Source organism: Ictidomys tridecemlineatus, chromosome 6 (assembly GCF_052094955.1).
Source record: "Ictidomys tridecemlineatus isolate mIctTri1 chromosome 6, mIctTri1.hap1, whole genome shotgun sequence".
NCBI classification, from domain to species: domain Eukaryota; kingdom Metazoa; phylum Chordata; class Mammalia; order Rodentia; family Sciuridae; genus Ictidomys; species Ictidomys tridecemlineatus.
In genome coordinates this window covers 9,787,671-9,800,342 of record NC_135482.1, presented here as the reverse complement: position 1 = coordinate 9,800,342, position 12,672 = coordinate 9,787,671, and the positions used below count along the sequence as shown (strand labels likewise).

General features: G+C 65.6%; 2 protein-coding genes across 10 annotated transcripts in view; one reads left to right on the top strand and one right to left on the bottom strand.

Moving 5' to 3' along the window:
• Positions 1-508: 508 nt before the first annotated feature.
• On the top strand, positions 509-10,152 carry Kctd17 (potassium channel tetramerization domain containing 17). Of its 6 annotated transcripts, XM_005322283.5 has the most exons (9): positions 510-749; positions 1,835-1,943; positions 4,078-4,169; positions 4,877-4,972; positions 6,420-6,545; positions 7,731-7,830; positions 7,972-8,043; positions 8,405-8,495; positions 9,315-9,454. In XM_005322283.5, exons 1-9 carry the CDS (start codon positions 564-566, stop codon positions 9,382-9,384), a joined length of 942 nt encoding a protein of 313 aa, XP_005322340.1. In that variant the 5' UTR covers positions 510-563; the 3' UTR covers positions 9,385-9,454. The 6 variants fall into 6 exon arrangements, with proteins under 6 accessions (XP_040134334.1, XP_005322340.1, XP_021580108.1 ...); XM_021724433.3 differs by lacking the exon at positions 7,972-8,043; XM_040278400.2 differs by lacking the exons at positions 8,405-8,495; positions 9,315-9,454 and having other exon boundaries at positions 509-749; positions 7,972-8,333.
• Tmprss6 (transmembrane serine protease 6) overlaps positions 1,678-12,672 on the bottom strand; it is a 43,610-nt gene continuing 32,615 nt past the window's right edge. For all 4 annotated transcript variants that reach the window (XM_078052793.1, XM_078052791.1, XM_078052790.1 and 1 more), the window contains one exon: positions 1,678-12,406. In XM_078052793.1, the coding sequence (XP_077908919.1) occupies positions 12,248-12,406 (159 nt within the window). In that variant the 3' untranslated portion in view covers positions 1,678-12,247. The remainder of the gene's footprint in view (positions 12,407-12,672) is intronic.

The window sequence follows — 12,672 nt, the reverse complement described above, 5'->3', positions numbered from 1 at the left end:
CCCGTGTGTCAAATGAGCCTAGTGATCAAGAGATTGATGAAGGATACATCTGTGCACCCAAAGCACCTGGCGAACTGAAGGCGCTGGACCAACCTCAAGTCCAACTACGCTGAGCTTCTGCGGAGGGAAGAGCCCACTCTCCACTCCTGGAACTGGGCTGGGGGTGCGGCTCCGTGGAAGAGCCTGGCTTAGCACGTGGGGGGCCCTGGGTCCCACCCCCGTATTCCCCCTACACACACAGATTAGGGAATACGGTAAATGTCACAGGAATTCCAGGGAGAAGTTTCCTCTGTCAGCTCTTTGGGAGCCCGGACTGCACAAAGAAAAAGGCCATAAAAAGGGGAACAAATGGGAGGCTGTTTGCTTGGGGTGTCATTTTCCCCCAGGGTCCAGGACCTGACATCCCTAAACAGAAACGTGGTCCAGGGACTTCCCGGGCCTGTGGGCGGGGCGCGGCGGGCCTGTGGGCGGGGCGCGGCGGCCCCGCGGCGCGGACTACAACTCCCGGCAAGCTCTGCGCGGGGCCGCTGGCGCCGAGCGGAGGCTGCAGACCGCGGCGAGCGATGAGGATGGAGGCCCGGGAGGCAGCGGCGGCGGGGGCGGGCGGTCGCGCCGCGGGCGGCTGGGGCAAGTGGGTGCGGCTCAACGTGGGGGGCACCGTGTTCCTGACCACCCGGCAGACGCTGTGCCGCGAGCAGAAGTCCTTCCTCAGCCGCCTGTGCCAGGGCGAAGAGCTGCAGTCGGACCGGGTGAGCCCGCGCGCGGGCGGGCTGGGGTCCCCGCTCCCCGTCCCCGCACCCCACACCCGCACCCGCTTTCCGACCCGGCCCGGCCGCCAGCGTGGGGCCCGGATGGGCTGCTTTCCGCGGAGCTGGAGGCGGGAGGGACTGGCAGCCGTGGGGAGGAAGTGGAGCCGAGAGCGAGCGGTGTGCCCATTGCCGTGGCAACGGGACGACGCAGGCCGCGGCCATTTGGAGCCTGGAGCTCGGCCCTGGGTGGGGGCTGTCCCCTCGGGGTGCGGGGAGGCGCCGAGGCGCCGGCAGGGAGGGCTGCTCTCCATGCAGGGCTCCCGCACTGGGCGCGGAGTTGCCCACACCTTCCTTCCCGGTGTGGGTGGCGGGGGATGGGTGGGGGTCCGGGAGCCGGCCCAGGAGTCCTGGGGTGCTCTCTCAGCTGGGAGGAGGCTGGCCCAGAGGGCACCATGCCTGGGCTCCCACTCAGCTCTGCTGCAAACCGCCAACATGACCTTGGGCGAGACCCTTCCATGTTCTGGGCTCAGCCCCCTCCTCTGTAACCAGAGGTGCTGGTCTGGAGATGATCTCTCAGGTTCCCTGTCCCCTGTTTTGTGACCCTCTGATGCTGTGACCTTGGGCCAGTCCCCTAACCTCTCTAGAGTTGTCCTGATGCCCACCCTGCCTCCCTGCAGGCTGCAAGTGTCCAATGGGAGGGCTGCTCCTTTAGGAACTTGTAAACATCCCCTGAAAGACAAGGGACCTGGTGAACAGGGGGCCGGCCTCAGGGGGCCCTCTAAGAAAGACATTCACTGGGCCAGGTGCCACTCAGACCTCTCTCCCTGTGTGCTCATGGTGACCCATAGTTACAGGGTAGGGTGAAGAGGCTCAGAGAGGTCAAATTGATGGTCCAAGGTCACACAGTCTGGAAAAGGCAGAGGCAGGATTTGAACCCAGGTCCAACTGACCCTCAAGCTTTATTACACATCATATCACTCTCTCCTGCTCCCCGCAGTCCTATACCTGGCCTTTAGTGAGAGCTGATGTGCCAGATGGGCAGGGGACAGCCTCACTCTTCTCACTCTGTGCCTTCTCCTCCACAGGATGAAACGGGGGCCTACCTCATTGACCGTGACCCCACCTACTTCGGGCCCATCCTGAACTTCCTCCGGCATGGCAAGCTGGTGCTGGACAAGGACATGGCTGAGGAGGGTGAGTTGGTCCAGGGGACTGTCCTGGGGCCCATGTCCTGGCCCTGCCCTCTGCAGCCTGCCTGCCATGGCCTCCACAGAGGCCCAAAGCCCTGTCTTCCAGCTGCAGTGGGCACCTGCCTCCTGCTGTGTTTCCCCAGGCAGGGCCGGTTCCCAGGGTCTCCCTCAGGCTGATGGGCCCAGGTTTTCCTGGGTGACGCCAGGGAGTGATGGAGACACAGGAGATAGAGGAGGCCCGAGGCCTGTTTCCTGGCAGGGGTGCCCTTCCGCCCTGGCCTCCTGGGAAGCCAGGTGTGGGCAGAGTCTGGGGTGGGGGAAGGGTGGGATGGCAATGGGAAGAGCTGCGGCTTCTTTGGCTGGGCATCGGGTGTCGCCATCGCCGGGTCGGCCTGGTGAGGACTGGAGCCGGCAGGTGGGTGGGGCAGGGACTCTTCCCCAAACCTGCAGCCTCTGCAGCACAGAGGGCTGTGGGCGGAGGCAGGGGTGGCTGCTGCTCCTTGGCAGGGCTTGGCCCCTCCCAGGCCTTGGCAGCAGGCCCCTGTACAGGCCCACGTCGGGGCCTAACAGACAGTGGGGAAGCCGTGTCTGGAGAATGGTCACTTAGAAGGCGCTAGCCAGGAGCAGCAGCTGCGGTCGGTGCCAAGTCCACTTTCCTTGGGGCACAGGGTGTAGCTCTGGCCAGCTCACCAGCTGGGCCCGCTTGGACACGTCACTTTCCTCCACTTCTCCATGGGTGTCTCTAAAATAAGGATGGTGACCTGTATTCTGGAGAGCGGTATTGGAGCTGTGGTGGCCATGAGTCCTACACCTGTGGTCCCTGGGTCGGCCCGTCCCTCTCCACTTTGGGCCACCATCTCCCCTTGCTGACCCCTGTGGTATCCAGTGATCTGCAGGCTGATGGCCCCCACAGAGCAGGGCTTCAGCCTCAGAACTGCTGCAGGGATCTGGCCCCAGCCCCAGCCCCGGGGAGCAGACACCCTGGGCGTGTCCTGTCCCCAGAGAGGGGAGGTGAGCGCTACAGCTGCGTCACAGCCAGCGCCTATTGACAGGTTCCTGGGTTCTTTGAGCTCTGTGGTTCCAGCACCTTCAGACAGGGCCTGGGGATGGATCTGAGAGGACTGTCTAGCTTTGTGACCTTGGGAACCTTACTGAGCTCCCTGTGCCTCCGTGCCCCCACTGGTGAGAGGGGGCCACAGCCACATTGGCCTCTTCGGGCCATGGTAGAGGGGGCGCAGCAGCTGGCCCTGAGGCTGCGCGATGCAGGGTCAGATGTCTGCCCCACCAGGACATGGCTGGAGGACTGTCACACAACAGTTACTGACCACGTCTCTGTTAGGGCCTGGAGACAGCAGAGTGGGTTGGTCATTTGGAGTTGTATGTTGAGTGCTGAGCCTGGGTGCTGAGGCCTGGTGCGAAGCCTGGGTACTGAGGCCAGGTACTGAGGCCTGGGTGCTGAGGCCTAGTGCTCCTAAAGCGCAGACACGCGTTCCTCACGGTTCCAGAGGCTGGGACTTTTTAATCGGGGTGCCATGGTGTCGGGGTCTGTCAAGGGCCCTCTTCCAGGTTGCAGATAGCTGACTTCTTGTCTGTCCCCAGGGATCCCAGAGGCCAGTCAAAGAAAGGACCAGAGGTGACCTGCTCTGCAGGACCTTAGGGAGGTCCAGCCCCTGGGCGCTCCGTCAGCTTCCCTGGGCCGGGTGGGGAGTGGCTTGCTTAGTCCCTCCAAGTACCTTAACTGTAAAGTGGGGACAGTGGTGCCTGCTTTTCTCATGTCCCCAGCACTGCGAGGTGCACAGGGGGCTTTGCAGACTGTGAAGGATGGTGGTTGGGGGCACTTATAGAAGCACGCTCCCTTACAGTGGGACAGAGCCCTCAGGGCTGAGCGCTGGAGGGACCAAGCTCACTGGCTGTGGCCTGTTTGGGAGCCTCAGTTTCCCCAGTGCTCAGGGGAGGTGATGAGTGCTCACTTCTGGTCGGAGACTTCAGTGCCATGAAGGATGTCACCTGAGCACAGGGCCTGGCCCTAGCATGTGGTCCACCCAGCAGGGAGTGTGCCCAGAGCAGGAGGTGGGTTTGGGGCGGGGGTCGAGGGAGGACGGGGCGTGGGCAGCAGGAGTGACCGCTGTTCTTGCCAGGCGTGCTGGAGGAGGCGGAGTTCTACAACATCGGACCGCTCATCCGCATCATCAAGGACCGGATGGAGGAGAAGGACTACACCGTGACCCAGGTGGGAAGCAGGGCTGGGTGGAGGAGGGGCTGGGAGAGGCAGAGCAGCCTGGGTGGCGGACAGACACAGCCCCAGGCTGGGTTCTGTCTCTGCCTCGCTTGGCTTTTTTTCTGTGTGACCTGAGGCCAGTCACATCCTTCTCTGGGCCTTAATTTCCTCCTGTGGAATTTGGTGCCAAGTGTTGTCCCCACAGGTAGAAGGGACTTGATGTGAAGGTCTGGGGCCTGCAGGGGGCCAGGCAGGTCAGCCTGGGCACTTGGACCAGGCAGTCCTCCATGAACACATCCCTGGCTGCCAGGGCTGGCATTTCTGAGCTTGGACCCCAGGCCTCGGTGACTGGTCTGCAGGAGACGGTGGAGAGGGGCCACCTCCCAGCCCCAGAGACTGAGGTGGGGGGGCTGTGTGTCCTAGGGGTCTGGCTCATTTGATGACCCAGAATGTCCCCCATGCGCTGCCCGCCTTCCCTCTCGTGACCTCTGTGCTGAAGTGCTGGCTCTGCCACCCTCGAGTTGGGTGACCTGGGACGAGTAACTGAGCAGGGGGTGGCGGAAGAGTGGGCGAGACCACACGTGTTGAGCCCCTGGCACACAGTAGGTGCTCAGGCGCGGCTCCCTCCACCTCTCCTCCCCCATCTGCCTTCAAGGGCACATGCCTGGGGGGTGTGGGGGTGCGTCCCCAGGTGCCGTCCATGGGGTCTCTGCCCACAGGTGCCGCCCAAGCACGTGTACCGCGTGCTGCAGTGCCAGGAGGAGGAGCTCACGCAGATGGTGTCCACCATGTCTGACGGCTGGCGCTTTGAGCAGGTGGGCAGGGTGCACGGGTGCCGGGTGGGGGCAGCAGGAGCCCCGGCTGCCAGCGAGGGGCCCTCTCTTCCTACAGCCAGCCCTGTGTCCCCTGCCTCAGCCCCACCCGGGGATCTTCGAAGTCAACAAGACTAGGAAAAGCTGCCCAGGGCACAGAGTGGCCGAGGGGCGGGCGGGAGGCACTGCCTCAGCCCCCCTAGGCGTCCATTCAGTCCTGGGGCAGCAGGTGATGGCCGAGCCTCGGTGTGAGCAAGTCTGTGGCCCGAGCTGCAGCTCCGGTGCAGGGAGCCTGGCCACACCTCCTGGGACAGATCCACAGGCACAGATTCCAGGGCCCTGTAGGGGACAGGCCGGGTCACAGGCGTCACTGCCTCAGGGAAGCGTCACTCCCTCAGGGTCCCCAGGCATAGTCATGGTGCCTCTGAGGCCTCCCATCCAGTGGGGAGATTTTGTCCCCAGCAGCGTGCTCTGGTAAGACGAGCGGCTGGCGTCCACCGCTCGGGCCTTCAGAGAACAGAGTCAGAAAGCAACTGAAGGCCTCAGAAAGGGTGCGGGGCTCCGGGGGCCCCCCCCTCCTGCTGCGCTTCCATAATCCCACGGTCCAGCCCATGCCCACACCCCCAGGGCAGCGCTGCCCGAGACCGAAGACCAGGAAGGCTGGGCAGTGAGGAGCCACGCTGGCTCCCCCCGTCCTCCCGCACGACACTCTCTGACCCTGGCTGCCCAGCTCCTCTCCTCCGTGTCCCCGGGAGGTGGGCGGATGGCTCCTCCTTCTCAGAACTGTCGTGAAAATTAGGCCACCAGGAAGGTTCCTCGCCCTGGCTGGGACCTCCCACAGGCCCTGGCATCATGCCAGCTGCTAGAAGGTTGCTGCTTAGGTCTGTTGGACCCCAAGACAGGATGCCAGGGGGCCCAGGTCCTAACCCTGCCCCTCCCCTTCCCAGCCGGGGTGGGCTGATGAGTTTCTCTGCCTTCTGAGTGGGGGTCCCCGAGAGCTGAAGGAGACCCGTCAGTGCAAGGACTTCGTCGGCCAGAAGGGGGTGTGCGGACTCTAGGGACCCTGAGCCACGGCAGCCTCCGAGAGCCTGGCAGAGCCTGGCAGCTGCGCAGGTTCTCGGGACTTCCAAGAGGGAAGGGGCTGTTCTGTGGCGCTCGCCGTGCGGGGCCCACCCAGCCTCGTCCTGGGGCTGCTGAGCCACTCTGGGATCAGGGGACAGCATGCTTCACAGGCCTCCACCTGCTTTTGGAAACTGGATGCCTGGATCTGGGCTGGGCTGGGGGTGGGGTGACACCGCCACCCTCCTCCAGGGGTCAGGTCCAGCCAAGTCGGGAGGGGCACAGGTGGGAGGAGATCCCCAGCTTCCTGCCCAGGTGCCCTCTGGAAAGCCAGGCTGGCAAGGAGGCTGAGGTGGGCCTGGGGGTGCGACCCACACCGCTCTCCCGGCAGCTGGTGAACATCGGCTCCTCCTACAACTACGGCAGCGAGGACCAGGCCGAGTTCCTGTGCGTGGTGTCCAAGGAGCTGCACAGCTCCCCGCATGGCCCGGGCTGCGAGGCCAGCCGTAAAGCGAAGGTGAGCCGCGGCCCTGCGTGAAGGTGGCGCCTCCCGCCCCTGCCCTCCCGCCATCCCTGCTGCTCCCTCCCTCCTGCTGCACCTCCATAACCCCGTGGTCCAGCCCATGCCATCCATCCCATGCCATGGACATGTCTGCTCACACCCGTTACCCAGGCCCAGGCTGGGAGTAGTGCAAAGGGACCGCCCAAGGGCACAGCCAGGGACACACGATGCCACAGGTGTTGGGGCGTGAGGCAGAGTTGAACCAAGGGCTCAGGGCATGCAACCTTGGAGAAGTGCCGTCCCCTCTCAGCACCTTTGCTGTGTTCTCTGTGAGGTGAGGACAGGCCACTTGCTCTCGCTGCCTCATGCTTGGAACTCCTAGGAACCCAGATGGCCAGCTTATTGCCCAGGGCTGATGTCCAGCCAGCCTAGGCCAGGACAGGGGAGCCAAGTCCAACAGCCCTGCCCTCACCAAGGCCTCCTGCTGGGCGCTCTGCATCAGGGGCTCTGGGAGCCCCACAGGCACCAGCCCTGCTCCACCCTTGGCAGGAGGTGGCCTTCCGCAGGCGCACCTGGCAGCCTGGTGCTGTGTGGGGAGGGCTGGAGTGGGGGTCCCGTGCCCGGAGCCAAGCTGGTGGGAATTCCCACGGGCCCTGGTGCGGCTGGCGGAGCCGACACAAGCCAGGCCGGGAAGGAGGGAGCGTTCCTTCTGGGACCTGTCCTGTGCAGTGGAGACTGAGCTCTGGCTTCTTGTCTGTCTGTCTGCCGTCCTGTCCTGCTGTGACTCCTCTGCCCACCTCACCCACCCACAGGCTGGCGCCCCGGGCCTGGGATGCCACCTGTAGTTGCTGGCCTCCCTGATCCGGTCGGTGCTGCCCAGGGGCCTCCCAGGCCTCCTACTCTGGTCCCCTCCTCAGCAAGGCTTTTCCAGGCACCCTGCAGACACCCCGCTCCCACCCACGGGTCCCCACCGCCCGCGTCCCAGCTGCACTCGGAGCCAGCAGCCAGGCCGACCCCACGCTTCCCGGGGGACCGGAGACGATGGCGCAGCCTCTGTGGCTGCAGCCCTCTCTCCTGAGGTGCCCCTCACTCTGCCCACCCTCCGCCCGAGGTAGGGGTCCACGGGGACAGCTGCAGCCCGCCTGGCCCCCTCGTTAGTGTGTACGCTCTTTCTTCCCTGGGTCACCGGCTGGTTCACAGAGCGCGGAGGAGCAGCTGGAGGAGCAGCGGCAGCAGGAGGAGGAGGTGGAGGAGGTGCAGGTGGCCCAGGTGCAGGTGGAGGCAGATACACAGGAGAAAGGTGCAGCCCGCCCCCAGGAGGATGGCCGCTAACCAGACCTGGGAGCCTCCGCCCTCCCTCCAGCCGCTGCCGGGCGGCCGGGCGCAGGGTTAGCTCAGCTGCTGGCCTGGCCGTGACGCCCTTCTCTCGCTCTCTCTGCAGCCCAGTCACCTCAGGATCCCGCTCACCTTCCCTCCCTCTCACCGCCGCCTCCTCCTCTGCTTCCCACTGGAGGTCCTGCCTCATCTCCATCCACCTCCTCCTCCTCCTGGATCTCATCTGCTCCCTGCCTCCTCCCCCTCTGCCCCTGCGCGGGTCTCCTCTCTGCCTGCTCGCGCCTCCACCCTGGGGCCGATGTGGCCCCGGCCTCCCGTGCCCTCCCCCCGGGTCCCCTGGCCCTGCGTCCCAGAGCGTCCTGCCTGCCGTCCCCCTCGCCCCTCCTGGCACCTCCTGCCCCCCAGCCTGGGGAGGAGGGGCGCAGTGTGGCTGCCTCTGTGCCGGCCGGCCCCACTGGGCACCTCTGAGGCTGGCGCAGGCCCGGCCCTGCCCGGCCCTGCCCTGCCGCTTCCTCGCCCCTCACGTTTCCTCCTTGCAGGTTCCCGTCTGCGCCCCCTCAGACCCGAGGCTGAGCTGGCAGTGAGGGCTTCTCCTTGGCCCCTCGCCCGCCCCCAGAGCTGCCATCCCTGGTTTGTAGCTTGGCGGAGCTGGAGGGAGGGGTGGAAGCAAGGAGGGCCTCCTGTCCTGTCCTTGGACTTGAGCCGAGCTTTCTGCTGACCTTCCCCACCCACCAGCTTCCCAGCCTGCCCCAGCCTTGGGTGAGGCTCTGGGAGCAGGAGGAGGTTAGGGTGCGGGGCCGCCCACCCTCCTGTGGGCAGCACCAGGCCAGGCTGGAGAGGGAAGGACAGCTGAAGCCACAGGCCTTGGCCTCATCCCCACATGGCCAGGAGCTTCAGCGTCACTGTGTAGCACAGTGTCCTGTTTCTGGGGTGGGGACAGAAGCCAGGCCGTATGCGGTACTTGGCCAATGAGGAGCCAGCAGAAGCAGCAGAGCCTGGCAGCCACACCCTGGTCATGGGCCGCACGTCCCCACATAGTCTCATCTGTGTGCTTGTGACCTTGGGCAAGTTGCTGTCCCTCTCTGGGCTTATAAAATGGGGACAGGCGGTCGCTCCCTCCTACTCCTTTCACCTGGGACAGCAGTGACCTGTGCCTCCCAGCCCCGCCCCGTCCCCGCCCTCAGCCTGGCCCCCCAGCAGCCACCACGCAGCCCCACCTGGCCCGGCTCCGCCCTCCCTGCTTCCTCCTGGGTTCTGACTCACTCTGGGCCTTGGCCTCCTCTCTTCCAGAAGCAGCCGCCACTCACTCGCCTCTCTCTCTCCCCCCTTCCCCACCCCCGCCTCCCTCTCGCCCTCTCCCTGTCTGCGCACCCCTCCTCGCACCCCCACCCCACCCTGGTTTTTGCCCCCACCTCCTATCCTCCTGCCCTTCCCCCTCTTATTTTCTAGCTATTACAAGCCAGAGACACCCGGATGTGAGGCCCCAGATCACCTGCAGGGACTTGGGGTTCCCATCTGAAATCCTTTATTTTTGTACCATGGGGTGGGCCCCGGGCCCGGGAAGGAAGACGCACTCTGTCCCCTGCCACTTCTGCCTGCACCTCCGGGGCTGTGACTTGCCTCTGCCTCCAGGGCCCAGGCAGGGACCCACTGGGACCTCCCAAGGCCTGAGGTGGGTCCTGGGACCCCTGGGTAGAGCCACCTGCCCATGGCCTTGGTGTGGCGCTGCCCAGCTGTGTCTCCCAGCACCCTCTGTCCCCTCCTCCTCCAGGGGCCCCTGTGGCACGGTGACTGTGCTCCCTCCTGGCTCCATCACGTCACCTCCTTGAGCCGCGGCCTCCTGGGGTCCAGTGGGGAACCTCCCACACAGGGTGGTTGTGGGGTGCAGAGAGGACAAGGTCCCCGGGGGCCCTAAGAGCCAGGGCTTCTCTCCCCCACCCCCCTGGGCTGGGAGGGCCTGGCCAGCCCCAAGCATGACCTGCACCAGGGAGACTCAGGAAGTGAGGGTGACGGGTGCAGGGTTGGCCCTGTCAGAAGGAGGGGACAGGCAGCTTGGCCTTCGCCTGGGCCGTGTCGCGCCCACCGTGTGCTGCTGCAGGGCCCTGGCCTGCATGGGGCCCAAGTGGCTACGCAGGGAGAAGGGAAGGGGGACGTTCCTCCCTCTGCGCACGGCAGGGTCTGGGTGAGATGGGGCTGAGCGAGGGGCCCCTCCGCACTGTGACTGCCTGGGATGGGCACTGGCCTCAGCTACGCCCGCCGCCGCCGTGGAATAAAACCTGAAGAAACAGCCGGCCTGTGGCTCCCTTTCCCTCTGGGCCGCTTCTGGGGATGGGGCTGAACTCGGGAGCTGTGGACCAGCTGAGAGGAAGAGGCTTTCCCGAAAGGCCAGGCCCACCCCTCTGTCACTCACTGTGTGGGGGAGGACGGTGGGGGAAGGCGAGGTCCTCTGCCCAGGGCCCTCGACACCTCCCATGCCCCACGAGCACACAGGCCCCCAGGCAGGCCCTCTGCCCCTGACTCCCCTGGCCTGCCACCTTTGGGCCCCTCCTTGTTGCCACCAGCCCTGACCCCGAGGCCCTGGGAAACGTGGACACCGGGCCTGCTGCCCCCCCCCCAGGCTCTGGCCCTCGGCTCCTCTCCTGCCCAGCCAGCTCCTTCCACTCCCTCATCCTGCCAAGTCCCGCCCCTTGTAGAGCGTGACCCCCAGGCAGAGGCCAGGCCAGGCCAGGGCTCCACAGGCTGGAGGATGTCACCACGTCCCCCGGGGACACACACTTCTGAAGGTGAGCTCCCTTTTTGTGTCCAGTTTTTGAGAGTCACGTGGGGGCTTTTCAAAGAGCATCAGGTCCTCCTCGCACTGGGCTTTGGACTGAGACAGTGGCCCACCAGGAACTGGCCTTCTGCTGTCCCGTTCACCCCAGACCAGAGAGGCTTGGCCCCTGCACACCCACCCAGCAGCGGCTCCGCACGACAACCCCTTCCGGTGGCCTCGCCCACCATGGACACCCCCCCTCACTTCCCCTTCTAGTTCCAAGCTTCCAGAGAGTTCTCTGTGCTGACACGGCCCCAGCCGGCCTCTGGGCTCCTGACCACTGCCCCAGGGCACACCGGTGACCCGCACCCATCCCCACTGCCCTCCCATCCAGGCCCCTGCTTTCCACCCTGGGCTCCTCTGGCGGTTCTGCCTTATGGTGTCTCCTGCCCTGGAGCCTCCACGCCTCCCGCTGCTCTGCTGACCGGTCCTGAGGGGCCAGGTCAGGCTCCGTCAGAGCTTCCTGGGCCAGCCCTTCGCTTCTGACCCCTTCGGGCTCCCCTCAGCCCAGCTGGCCCACAGCTTCTCTTCCCTGCGCACTGGCCCTGCCTGGTGCTCCTCCCTGACCTGGGAGGCCCAGCCCTGCCCTGGCCACTCGGAGCCCAGAGCCCCGCTCCTCACACCCTCAGGCCGGCTGCCTGGCCTCCAGAGTCCCAGCTTCCCCGCCACACTGCGCCCCACTGTGAGGGGATCTGTGGTCGCAGGAGGAGCCCGTGACAGGCGCCCTCAAGGCCGCAGGGAGGGGCAGGCAGAGGCCAGGCTCCAGGCTCTGCTCAGCCCCGTAGTGGGCACGTCCTCCCCCCACTCAGCCTTTTGGTTTTCCCCTCAGGTTCCGGAAGGAGCCCTTCTGTCCTTATCCGGTCTCCGATTCCGGCCTGAGGGTCTTTAAACTTGGCTTCCCTGGGGTTTCTCACAGGGCTTGGGCAGGTGGCCTCCACTGTCCCCTGGTGGCCCTCTGGACACCTGGCAAGCAGGCTGAGCAGGAAGCAGGACTCCGACAGTGGGCCGAGGCCAGTCGGGGCTTTATTTGCGGGGGGGGGGGGGGTCTGGCTGGGAAGCCCCAGTGGCAGGCAGGTGGCTCAGGGCCCTGCAGCTGGGGCTGCCCCACCCTTTGGCTTCTGGTGGCTGCTGTCCCACTTGGCCGTCTCCCAGTCTCTGAGGGTCCCCTCCAACCAGGCACTTTCTACCCTCACCCCCAAGGGACATCAGAAGCTTCTCAGCTGAATCTGCCCTGTGGAACCAGTGTCACCCAGGTGGCCTCTGCCTGGGGTGGGGTGGGTCTCCTACCAGGGACCCAGGAGCCAGCATCTTGGCTGCTGAGCCCCTCCCCACCAAGTCCACAGTGATGAGAGGACACTGATCAAGGTGAAGGGCCTGGGCCCTCGGGAAGTCCTGGCTCCTGCTGGTGGCCTCCTGCCCCCTTGTGCCTCTCACTGGGGCAAACGGCAGGGAGCAGGCGGGGGGGCAGGATGCCATCTCTTTGCCCCCAGAATACTCGTCGCCTTGTCCAGGGGCGCCCTGGGCTCTGTCCTAGGCAGGAGATGGCCCCCACTGGGCTCACAGCAGCCCCTCAGGCCAGTGCCTGCTGGATCCAGCCGATCACTCCTGTGATCCGAGTGTAGACGCCGAAGTAGTTGGGCCGGCCACAGCCCAGGCCCCAGCTGACCAGTCCTGCCAGGAACCAGCGGCCACTGAGCTCCTTGCAAACCAGGGGTCCACCAGAGTCACCCTGAGGGGGAGAGAGGAGGCAGGCACATCAGGGTAAGGGTTTGCCAGGTGACAGGAAGTCACATTCCTTTGGAAACTGTTGGGGACAGCCCGGCCCTGCCTGGCCTCCGTGGGGTCCTGCCTGTCGTGGGAATGTGGCTGAGTCCTCATCCCTCACCCACCCTCCCAGCCTCCTAGTGTCCACTGTACCACCCGGGCCCCAGCCTTGTGGCGGGCAGGGGCAGCCTCCTGGGCCTTGGTCTCCTCCTCTATGAGGTGGGGACAGCC

Coding starts and splice junctions, on each gene's coding strand:
- Kctd17 (XM_021724432.3), top strand. CDS start 564: ATGAGGATGGAGGCCCGGGAGGCAGCGGCGGCGGGGGCGGGCGGTCGC. Junction 750..1,834: donor AAGAGCTGCAGTCGGACCGG/GTGAGCCCGCGC, acceptor TCTCCTCCACAG/GATGAAACGGGGGCCTACCT. Junction 4,170..4,876: donor AGGACTACACCGTGACCCAG/GTGGGAAGCAGG, acceptor CTCTGCCCACAG/GTGCCGCCCAAGCACGTGTA.